General features: G+C 37.3%; 1 protein-coding gene across 7 annotated transcripts in view; it reads left to right on the forward strand.

Moving 5' to 3' along the window:
* The window catches only part of wnk1b (WNK lysine deficient protein kinase 1b), a 180,687-nt gene that overhangs the window by 68,125 nt on the left and 100,294 nt on the right, over positions 1 to 12,268 (forward strand). For all 7 annotated transcript variants that reach the window (XM_048608023.1, XM_048608019.1, XM_048608022.1 and 4 more), the window contains exon 5: positions 11,418 to 11,506. In XM_048608023.1, the coding sequence (XP_048463980.1) occupies positions 11,418 to 11,506 (89 nt within the window). The remainder of the gene's footprint in view (positions 1 to 11,417; positions 11,507 to 12,268) is intronic.

A 12,268-nucleotide genomic window follows, 5' to 3' on the forward strand; every position in this document is an offset into this window, starting at 1 on the left:
CGCTAAGAATCGAAATCCATTTCTCCCTCACCAATCTGAAGCATGTATTCTCTTTCTAAGTTCACTTACCCATGTCATCAGTCCTTGTTCTGTAACAATACATAGATTATTGTATGGTTTTACTTCCAAATTAACCTCTAGTTGGTCATACTCCCTCAGCAGGTCCTCTTTCCTGATTCTATCTGTGTAATTAGTCCCAACATGGATCATGATAATTGGAATAAAAACAGTTGCTGGAAAAGTTCAGCAGGTCTGGCAGCATCTGTGAAGAAGTGTCACTGGACCTGAAACGTTAACTCTGATTTTTCTTCATGGATGCTGAGCTTTTCCAGCAACTGCTGTTTTTGTTCCTGATTTACAGCATCCACAATTCTTTTCTTTTGGTTTCATGATAATTGGATCCTGCCTCTCCCACTACAAGTTCCTTCCAATCCAGAACAACTGTCTGAACTCTGGCATGGGTCAGGCAATACATGAAATTGCACTCATGTTCTTGGCTGCAAAGAACTGTATATTCCTGTAATTACGCTACTGTCACAGCTTTCATATTTACTTGCCCCTATTAAATTGTTTCCTGTATCTTGTCATTTGCTCATCTACTGTGCAGCCACACTTTTCATCCTTATAACTTGCAAAAACCTCAGATCTACTTGACAGTTTACAAAGGCTGAGTCGCATCCTTGTCTACCTTCTGAGTGTCCGTGCCTGCTTCATCTGCAGTCACATCCTCCTGTCCCTGCCTATATTCGTCAACCCCATCCTAAGGGGTTTAACTACCTGCTAAAATGAAATGTCCAGGTAAATTTTACCCCTCCCTGATGTATGGCAATGCCCGAATGCAACCGAACTCCTGCTGGCTTTCTGATCCCCCTTGTGCCACTTTTGAACTCTCCCTTTCCTGAAGGCCCACAAAATTAATAAAGAGTGGAGCCCCCTACTCTCTGTGCATGAGAATTTTAATAGCTTGTTCATTTGTGTCATTTGGCCTAAAATGCACAAAATAATTGTGATGCTTGGTGTTGTGTTCTCAAAGCGCATGGAACAATTACCCACAACAACTAATGTTTTGCTATATTTAAGGCTGTAAGGTTAGATTGAGGTATAATTGTTTTCACAATGCTTTTCAAATTTCGCTATCTCAGAATTTGTTGTGTTATTCACTATAATCATGAGGTCAAACGGGTATGTGCTATCAATAATCCAGAATGAACTGGTTGCTGTACAACCATTCAATGATGATAATTATTTAAGTTGTTGAAGTTGAGTCAGATGCCAGTCACACAGTTCTTAATTATTTTAATAACTTTACTGTGGAGAGAAATTATCAATTGTCATCTCCATCCTAGGTCTTTTAGAACCAAAGTGTTATGCATTTGGCGGAACCTTTTCTTGAATAACCCGCTCCAAAATTGATCCTGCTTTTGTTGAAATATAGTTAAAAGTGGGAGGGGCTGGACATTTAAGTTGCTAATTAAATTTGATCATGTGATTGAATAACCTTAAAGGAGGTGTAGAGCATAGTACTTGGCATTTGGTTAGATGAGCAGTATATTTGTCCTGCTTGCTGTTGCAAAGGAAAGGAGGTATACTGAGACAAGATGTTAAATTTATTCTTTAGGTTAGGGGCATAAACGATTATAGTATTAGCAATGTGAAAATTTAGTATCCATTGATTTGCTACATATTTCTTTTCAGTAGTCTCTTTTGTCAAAATGCTCGCTGTGACCAGTTAGACTTCTTGCGAGTTCTCAGATGGATTCTGAGAATAGAGGGAGATCCCCAGTGTTTTTTATTATTAATTCCCACTGTTGTTGCTGCTCCCATCAAAATGATCTTATCCATGTTGATGAGGTGAGTGATAGCTACATTTGTGAAGTTTGTTAACAGTACTGTTTTTATACTTGGCATGTTAAATGTCAATGTTCATGGAAGTTTTATTATTGGTAAAATAGACTCAAAGTTATTTGGCTTTTAAGGTAGGTTGAGAATTCAAAATTTGCACTTAATTTTTAGAGTAAAACTAATTTTTGTACCAATGACTGCCTTTCTGGTTAACTCTGAGTTTTATGAAAAAGTTTCAAGACTGCAGAGAATTGTGGAGGGAGAACTCTAGCTTCTGAAATGTTGACGAGTTTAATAGGCCTGCTTTTGATTTTAATATAAAAAGGTTTTCAGGTGACAAAATTTAAATAAATCATTTAAATACGACAAGAGGGCAGTGCTCTTGAGACAGCCCTGTTTGCAACAATCAAATACTCTGTCACTGCTTTTTCTGACTAAACTTTTACTTTGAAGCAGAATGACAGATTTAATATTGCTTTAAATTTTGCATTGTTTATTTTGGGGAGTAAAACATCTATGGTCTAACTTCAGAAAAGTCCAGTTTAAGACAGTTTCCCCCTTAATGCTTTTCTAAAAACCAGAACTAATGAATTGAATAACCAGTTGATTCATTTGCTTTTTTTGTCAGTTTTTATTACTGAATGTTGAGCTGATCTATTGCTCAAATAACATATCTTTATTTTTGATCAGGATCTAACAGAGAAACCTGTTAGAGATATGATTGACCTCAGTGATATTAGATTCATGCACATTGGGTTGTTGTATATTTCTGAGGGTAGTAAAAAATAAATTATTCCGCGTTGCAATTTGCAGCTGTTGATCTTTATCATGCATGCACTATTGCTTCCATTCAAGGTATCTGATTGGATCGTACCTTCCCAAAAGTGATGCTGGTCAGTTTTGTCTCAGTTATAATGACAGTTGGTGCTTGAGAGCTATTTGAAGGGTTAAAAGGTTTGATTACTTAAGGTATAATAGTACGGTAATGGCAGAACTGAAGTAGAACTCTGTTTGAGAGCTCCAATCTCACCATGTTAAAGTATGCATTGAATTCATTTAAAAAAAGGTAATTTATGGAGTAGTACTGGAGGGAAAATGTCATGGTCACCATGGCTTGTATAAAAACTCGAATCATATCTCCTAATTTTCGCACAGAAAGGATTTTCCTCTGTTTCACTTATCTGTTTTGAAACTTATGTCCCACATTGCATATGGCCCTTAACAACAGCAATATAATGCTTTTAGTATCGGTTTTTACAAATAATATCAGACAAAATCTGATAGCCAGACAATTGACGTACTCCAACAGACAGGCAAAGGAATAAACTTCAAGGGGTATCTGAAAGGAGAAAGATTAGTAGGGAGTTTTATGGAGAGAACTATGCTCTTGACCCCCTGGCAGTGAAGGCTAAGTCATGAATGGCTTAAGACTGGGGATATTGAGAGGCCAGGTTTGTTGATACCTTGGGGCACAGTGTGGTGTGGCAAGATTGGAAGAGATTAGCGGTTATGGAGGGATTTGAAATCCGGGATGAGAATCTTAAAAATCGAAGACGTCAAGGTGACGAGGGACGAATAATGGATACTGTCTTGACAGGGTCATGCAAGAATTTTTTCCTAGTTTGGTAATGAACTCTTATAATAAATGTTCTAGAAGAGATTGGTAAGATTCTTTCAGTCAGGAAAATGAAGCACATAAAATGTTAATGAACTTGAACATTACTGTTTTAACCAAAGTATTTTTTAACATGAGTATAGTGCTGAAATTCAGGAGGAGGAATGGCAGTTAAAAATTCAGTAGATTCATTTCTTTTAAGGCTATCATTCTGTCTTCTGCTCAACTATTCTGGAGTGAGCTTATGCAAAGTGGGGATAAACAGTCTTCTTTTAATTCATGTACATTGTCTTTCCATTAGCATGTAACTGACCAGCATCACTTTTGGGAAGGTAGGATCCAATCAGATACCTTGAATGGAAGCAATAGTGCACGCATGAATAAAGATCAACAGTTGCAAATTACAACCTGGAATAACTTATTTTTTACTAACTGCATCCTAGAGATTGCTATTTTAAGGCTTCAGACCACTTGTAGCATTAAGAACAATATTTATATCAGTCGCAAATATACAGAATCTTGCAAATGAGCACGTTGACTAGAAGAGAATTTACAAACAAAATCTCTTGTCCAAATTTTTTGTTTGTAAATTCTCTTCTCCACTTTTCTAAATTTTGGTGCAAGGGATATGTAGAGACAATACAGACTTCAGTACACTGTTCTAAAACATGCACAGGAACAGAGGGGTTTGGATTAATGTGCACACAGAAGGTGGAAGAACATTGGGAGAGTAGTTTATAAAGTATACAGGGTCTTGGGCTTCATAAATAGAGGTATTGAGAACAAAAGCAACGAAATTATGTTGAACCTTGACGAAGGGTCTGGTTGGTCCACAACTACATGTGTCCAGTTATGTCCAATTTTGCTCGCCACTCTTTGGGAAGGATCTATATGTCCCTGAAGGGGTTTAGCGAAGATTTACCAGAATGATAATGGAATAAAGATTTTTCCTATACGGTTAGGTTGGAAAAGCTGGGTTTCTCTTTTCAGAACAGATTAAAGGGTGATTTCTTAAAGAATGAGTTTCATAAGATAATCGGGCAAAGCTGTTCCCATTAAGTGATTGTACAAGAATCAGGGGACATAGTTATCAAGTTTTGTGCAAGAGATGCTGGAGGGATATGAAGAAATCTTTTTATGTAGTCATGGGGAATGACTTGGAACTAAGTGCTTGCAAGTGTGGTGGGATTTGAGACTGTGTGAAACAGAAATTGGATAGGCACTTGAAGAAAAGAAACTTGTAGGTTACAGGAATGGAGTGGGAAATGGGACCAACTGGCTTATCGGACAGTTAGCATGGACTTGTTGGGCAGAAAGGCGGCCTCCTGAGATGTACTGACACAATGACTATCTGAATTTGTCAATTGAACCTCAAATCTTCCTACTACGTAGTGCCACATAGAAGCTGAAATTTTGTGCCTGTTGTATCAGCATTAATCAGAAGGATATGATGAAATTGCTAGTTTTATTTGTAGAATCTTGCTACGTATCAAATTGATTGCTGCATTTCCCTGCATTACCACAGCGACTACACTTGATTAGAATTGCTTGGCAAACTCTTAAAAAGATGCTTCATGTATTCAATGCTGTTCCTTCCCTTTTCACTTCCTTAACCTGTAAGGTTGTCAACCATCTAAGCACTTTGCTTTACAAAACATTTTAAATTAACTAATTAATATGAAATTAGAAGTATGACATTGAAAGGAAAAATGTATGACATCAAAGTGGGAAGTAAATTCATTGCTACAATATCCTCTACTATATTGTGTGGACATATGATTCCAAAGCTGGAAACTGAAAATCTTTTGTAATGGCTCTGAGCCCTGCTTATTGGAAACGCAGCAAAAATTATTGTATGTTCATGATCAAAAAGATCACTTTTCTGACGCATCTAATGCTTTTGGAGATACTGCAGTTGTATTTTGTGGTAGCCTCAAATAACAAGTGTCTTTTTAAACAATTCATCTTCTGTAGGAAAATCACATCAAATTGTAAACGTTGTCTCCAAACACACTGTATATTTACTTGGCCAACAAATGCATCTATATCCTTGTCCTCTTGTACTGAAGATATAGATTCTTGCTAAAGTGTGATGTTTGTCTGACATATAATACAATATCAAGTTCATGTATGAGACATCATGATTGGTAGATTATCTCCAATGTCATATTTGTGGACAGACATAACATTTAATAAACAAATAGAACTCCACTGTTGCATATATTTGTATAAGTTACAGTGACTTGTATATGCATCAACTGAAAAGTCACTTGTTCAATCAAGAGATTATTTGGTTAAGCTTATTTGTTTCAAAGTTCCTTATTTTTGTTGTGAAACTATAAAGTAGTTGGGTTTATGTCCATTGCTATTTGATATTCGTCGCAGGAGATAGTTCAGGATTGGAAAGAAGTCTGTGGTAAACCTTCCAGCTCTGATGCAAAACTTGGATTTCATTTTAAAGGCCCCATTGCAGTTTATGTGGAGTTTTTGTGCACTTGTATTTACCTCAGTTTCACTCTTCTTGTCTGTAACTAGGAAATTAAATAAAGTTATCCTCACTAATTTCCAGCGGGCTTGTGCCAACGTTAGGAGAGCTGTGCTCAGACTAGTTGAGCAACCAGACTGGTGCAATCACTGTGAAGGAATCATGTTTTACAGACAATGTTCTAGATACTGCCATTGCTATGTCTGGGTATGCTGGCAGGACAGGTCCACTAGATGTGGCAGCACAATGGTATATAGTTGGGAGAGAGTTGCCCTTTGTGTCTTCAGTGGATACCATAAAATCTCATGGCATCAGGTCAGACGAGGCTAAGGGAAGCTTTTGCTGATCATTACCTCCACCCTATCACCATACAAGACCAACAGTGTATTTCCAATCCAGACCATTCTTGAAACATACTCATTGATAACACTGAATACTTCTGAACTTGCTGTGTGCGCATATGTCTGGGTATACACTGAACCATAAAAACTTCCTCAAGCATTTAGCCCCTTTGACATAGGGAGCAAGTCCTAAGTCCTATCTATATTCCACTTCTCAAGAAATCTGTTGAATTATCTACTTCAAGTGTGATTACCTTGGATATTTTTCAATCAGGTAGTGGGCTGAGCTTCAGTATTACAAGACAGTCTTTCACTGTGATGCTAGAAAATGAGATTTTGATATTTTTAGGTACTTTTTTTAACTGGAGCAGGTGTGATGGGCATTTGCGACTCTGCTTGAGGGAGCACTGGCGCCAGTATTCATCAAAACAAAACATATCTTTTCATTGAGTTTTCATCGCTGATGTGAGTTGTTGGAAGTTACTAACAGTTATCCTGAGGTGTCTTGGTTCCAAATGTGCCTCCACATTGTGAGGTGACATTCCAGCATTGGTAAATGTTTTTCCACATGTGGACAGAGTAGATAGTCCGAAGCTTTTTCCCGGGGTGGAAGAGTCCGTTACTAGGAGCCGTAGGTTTAAGGTGCGAGGGGCAAGGTTTAAAGGTGATTTACAAAGCAAGATTTTTTAACTCCGAGGGTGGTGGGTGCCTGGAATTCACTGCTGGGGGAGGTAGTGGAATCAGATACGATATTGACTTTAAGAGGTGTCTTGACAAATACATGAATAGGATGGGAATAGAGGGATACAGTCCCTGGAAGGGTAAGAGGTTTTAGTTGTGACAGGCAGCATGTCAGTGCAGGCTTGGAGAGCCGAAGGGCCTGTTCCTGTGCTGTAATTTTCTTTGTTCTTTGTTCTTTGTTCCTTGTTCTTTGTTCCTTGTTCCTTGTTCCTTGTTCCTTATTTCTTTGTATATAAAACATAATGGAGTAAGTGCATTATCATTTCCACTGAGAATTCACAATGTAGTTGTCATACTTCCTGTTAGCAGTCTTCTGTTTCTGCTTGACTAGAATCCTTTTGGAAGCATTGAAAAGATCTGAAGAGGTGAAACTGAAAGTCCTTGCTCATTTTCATTCTTGGGGCATATAACACCTGTCAAAAAATAAATGTACACACCAGTTATATTAAAAAACATCATTCCAGCCAGCATTTTCAACTGGCTCCCCTTGAATGAAAATGTAAAAAGTTTTTATATGAAGATCAACTTCACATATATTACCATAATCTTTGTGATCATAGGGCATTATATGCAAAGTTGCTTTTCATGTGTGCTAATATGGGAGAATTACAAGGCTGGTTTGAAAATGCTGGCGTGAAATAAGACAGTTGGTCCATGGGAAAATATTGTTTGTGTCTGTGTGTATACATATAAGGAAAAAAGACAATTTAAAAAAAATACGTATTTATGATCCAAAAACAAAAATTTCTGTAGAACAAAACCGTTTTGACCAACAAATGTGGGTCTCAACGTTTATGCCTTTAAAAGGATCTGTGATAAACAAAATGAAATTGGAAGCGAAATTAGCACCTGAGCATCATCTGATGAGCTTTACCCTCTCAGAGCTAAATAACTAGTCCCCTGTTGTATTATTTTTTGCTTGTAAAAATGTGTTGATCTTCTCAGATTGGCACCATACCCTCTGTTTTGTTTTGATTCATTGTAACATGGTGGAATGGAATTCATTGTTCAGTAAAATTGGTCAATGTAGGGGCTTGAATTAATTTTATTTAGTTATGCAATGCTTGTGAAGAAAGATAGTGTGGTGAGTGAAGTGTTAGTGTTCATCATAATATGGTGAAGGTCATAGGGTGGATTAATAAACAGATATGATTGTATTGATATTTAGGGATGAGATTTATGTAATAAGATTCTTACAGCAATATCTTTATTAAAGTCGTGCAAGCTGTTGTGAGCATAATGGCATATTCACAAAGCTAGGGCTTAGAAAAGACAGCGGAAGCATTCCATAGGAATAGCAAAAATTGCAAAATCTTACCTTGAAAGCTATGGTGTGTGCCATCTGTGCCAATGCAGCTATGACCTCATTAGAACATCCCACCTCTTCCCATGGAATTTTGAGTCTACAGGCCCCTTACTGTTCTCCAGAATTATGTTCTCCAAACCATACCTCAGTTTGAACCACCTCAACCGAGTAGGAACTGTTTGTATAAACAGTTAATATCTTAATTGTTATCTCAGTGCTTTTCTTCAGATTTCTCAGTTTTGAAACTGCGTCCCCCACCTAGGTAACTTTTGCTTTGTCCGATTGGTTGAGAAACATTGCTCCTAGTAAAAGGCTAGTATGCAGGTACAGCAAGAAATTATGAAGTCTATCCTTTGTTACAAGAGGGACTAAACACAAGTATATTGTTTCAGTAATACAGGACATTGGTGAGACCCCGTTTCTCATTAGTGTGTGTAGTTTTGATCTTCCTTAGTGAAGAATGTAAATGTAAAACAAAAATAGAAATTGCTGGTGAAACTTAGCAAGTCTGGCGGCATCTATGAAGAGAAAACAGTTAATCTGCAGAGTAAAAATATTAACTCTGCTTTCTGTCCACAGATGCTGCCAAACCTACTGAGTTTTTCCAGCAATTTCTACTTAGGTTTCAGATCTTTTTATGGCTGGGGTAGGTAGATTTCTGTTAGACAAGTAAATAAAAGATTTTTGAGAGTAGAAAGGGATGTGAAATTTGAAGCACGAACTGATATTCTTGATTCTGTTAGGAACAAGTGAGCAGGCTTGAGGGGTTGAACGGCCTACTTCTCCACATTTGTGTGTGTTCTGGTCAGTGTACTGGAATTAGATAGGTTGTTTGGTTGTACATCTTAATTATGCAAGAAGATCATGGGATTTATTAGTTGTGGAGTGGAGAGCAGAAATCCCTCAGTTTTTTTCCTGTACAGATCTCTGAAGTTTGGATGTGGTGGAAATTCAGACTCTAATGTCACTTCTATGATCCACGTTGGCAAGCCAATTGTTGTGCATGGACCATGGGAGTGACTGCGTGCATGTGCAGCTGTCCAGCTTAGAGTGTATATTGGTGGGGATCTGAAGTAGAGTTGAAGAATTGGAGACTTGGTGCCATGTGGTGCTGCAGCAGTTCTTGTGTGTAGCAAAATTTGGGGAGCTTGGTGCCAAAATTGGGAAATTGATTCATCACTTTGGCATGTCATAAGTCGAGCAGGACTATGACTTGCTATGGTGGCATTCAGGAAGGAATTGGGTAAGAGCTTTGTTACAACCAGATGAGGATTGAACCAGCTTCCCTCTGTTCAACCTCTTCAGTTGGTCACAACAAAGGTTAAGTTTATTTGCACGTGCTTATACCTCTCCAATATAAAAAAAACTTTGTTCACGAGCAATATAGAGTCAAAAGCACAGGTTTCTTGAATCAGAGGAAGAATAAATTTATTATCTGCCAATGCCAAGGAAAGTAATAAAAATTCAGCATAAAGCGTGCAACTTTTGTGCAGCCATCACCCCGTCCGCCCCAGAAAAAATTACACTAAGTGGTGCTTCATTTGGCAAAACTGTCTCCTGGTTCAGAACGTGGACAATCCATTTTTACGAGGAACTTTTTAGCTCATTCAGAGTTAACCTATGATTTTTGGATATAAATTGGGGTGGGGATTCAATCCTTCTCTTTGCAGATCTTAGAGTTTGGATTTAGGTTTTTGTTACAGCAACACTTATAGTTGTGAAGTTTTTTTTGGATCCTCCTAAAGGTGATCCGTTTGCGTTCTCACCTTGACCTTGGAAGGTGTCCCTGTTGTGTGAAGCATATTGCCTTGTTTCAGCCCAATATGCAAAACTTCTAACCAGTTGAAAGCTTTTGAAGTCTCCTCTTCAGAACGAAAAGGATACAGTTTGACAACTTCAAGAATAATGTGGATAAACAATGAAGACAGGGCAGCGGAGATTATGAAAGGGACAACCAGTTTGGGATTAATATTGATAAGATGGCTAAATGATGCTCACTCTCTGCTGAAAATCCTTCTTTAATCAAGCAACCAGAAATGTTCATTTGTCTCTCATACACCTTTTAAGCACAGGTTAGGTGGGGAAAAAAAAACCCATCCATGCCACTTGTAAAATTGCTGCAGTTACCATCATTGTTACTTGAGTAAGAGTTATGGTCATCTGTTGCTTGTGCATGTATGTAGGCCTTCCTTTGCACTAACTTTGAATAAGCTGCTTCTCCATTGGTCTTTGCTTTTTTCAAATCTTGGACTGGGGTATTTCACTACATAATCAGTAAGTCTGTAATAGACCTTTTTTATTGAGCCATACAGGAATGTGTGTTAAAACCATTTATGGAACAGTATTTCATTAACTGAAAAAAACAAAATTGTATGGTTTAATGCACAGGTGTAGACATTTATCTTCATTATAGAAAATTGTCTCACAGGGAATATAACTTGTATGGATGGAACTGTGTTGTACTGCATTCATTCCCTATCTGCCAGGTCTCCTAATGTGTTCTGCAAATTAGGTGCACTGATGCTAAACTTTGAGCAGGATGCATATATCCTCAAATGTTCACTCATTTTCTCTGAGGTGCAGCTTATCTTCTGCAGAAATTACATTAATTTAGCTAATAACGTTCTTATCCCTTGTTTTTGAACAAATGTAACATTAGTTATTCTCAACTCATTTTCGTAGAATTCCAGTTTTCCTTGTTATGCCCAATTTTATTACTGAGCTGCAAGTTCACTTCAAAAACTACACATTACCATGATTATTATCTTTATTCTTACTGACAATTTAACACCCTTTTTGTCTTTCTGTATGCAAAGAAACTAGCTTTGGGTAATTGTCTAACTGAAGGACATTGGTCTTTTTGTTTAAAAAAAAAAAAATTTTGGTAATCCATATCTGGTAAAGTTAACATTGATTGCAGATTAACTTTTTGGGTTATATCAGTTGCAATGCAAGGTTGTACCCAAAAACTAATCCATATTTCTGTTTTCAGTGCTGACTTAATCTTATGTATATTCCAAACATTTTCCATCTTAATTGCAGATTTTCATCTTTTGTGTTTAATGTTTTATTCTCTTTGCTCCTTAGGGTGTGAAACCAGCCAGCTTTGACAAGGTAGCAATCCCTGAAGTTAAAGAAATAATTGAAGGATGTATTCGCCAGAATAAAGATGAACGGTGAATATCTATATAACTGTGGTTTAAAATGATGTGGGATTTAAAATTGAATTGTGCATCTAAATCTTGCAGTTGTCTAAAAGGTTAGCTTTCTGAGGTGATGTCAGTTATTTCCAAAAGCAGTTTATGTTGTCAGGTAAAAAAATTACTGAAATTTATTACTGTCTGAAGCAGTTTTGGCAATTATTCCTTTTGAGGTTTCAAACTGAATTATGATGCTCCTTCCAAAATAAGGGGACAAAGATATTGTGAAAAATGAAAAAGTTTCAAACCATATTGTTTGTAGAAGGCAGTTTTGTTTATTTACAGGCACATATGGGACCAGGAGTATCCTGATTGATCAAATATTCAGGTTGATCAAGAGGTCCACTTAATCAATGTAAAAACACACACTAAATAATAAAAACATAATGCAGGAGGTATGCACTTCACTTATTATTATTTAAGTAATTTATGCTGTAAATAAAGTATAAGTTTGCCTTAAATAAAACTTACCGGCAGAGAGCCTTCTCCCTCACCCTCAGCGGACAACGTGAAGACAGTAGAGATCGCAATCTCTACACTAAACTTCCAGTATTTGAGGTATGTAATTTTTGTCAGTTTGAGTGTACCGGTTCATAAGGTGCTAGTTAAAATGGAGTTTGCTGTATTTAAAATGAATTACTTTGGAAAGCATTTGACCTCCAGGCCATTAATTCAGTCTAGTCCAGAAATTGCTTGAAAATCTCCTTAGTCTGCTGACTCTTGGGGCCATGAACAGAG

The sequence above is a fragment of the Rhincodon typus genome, chromosome 18, assembly GCF_021869965.1.
Source record: "Rhincodon typus isolate 14 chromosome 18, sRhiTyp1.1, whole genome shotgun sequence".
NCBI classification, from domain to species: domain Eukaryota; kingdom Metazoa; phylum Chordata; class Chondrichthyes; order Orectolobiformes; family Rhincodontidae; genus Rhincodon; species Rhincodon typus.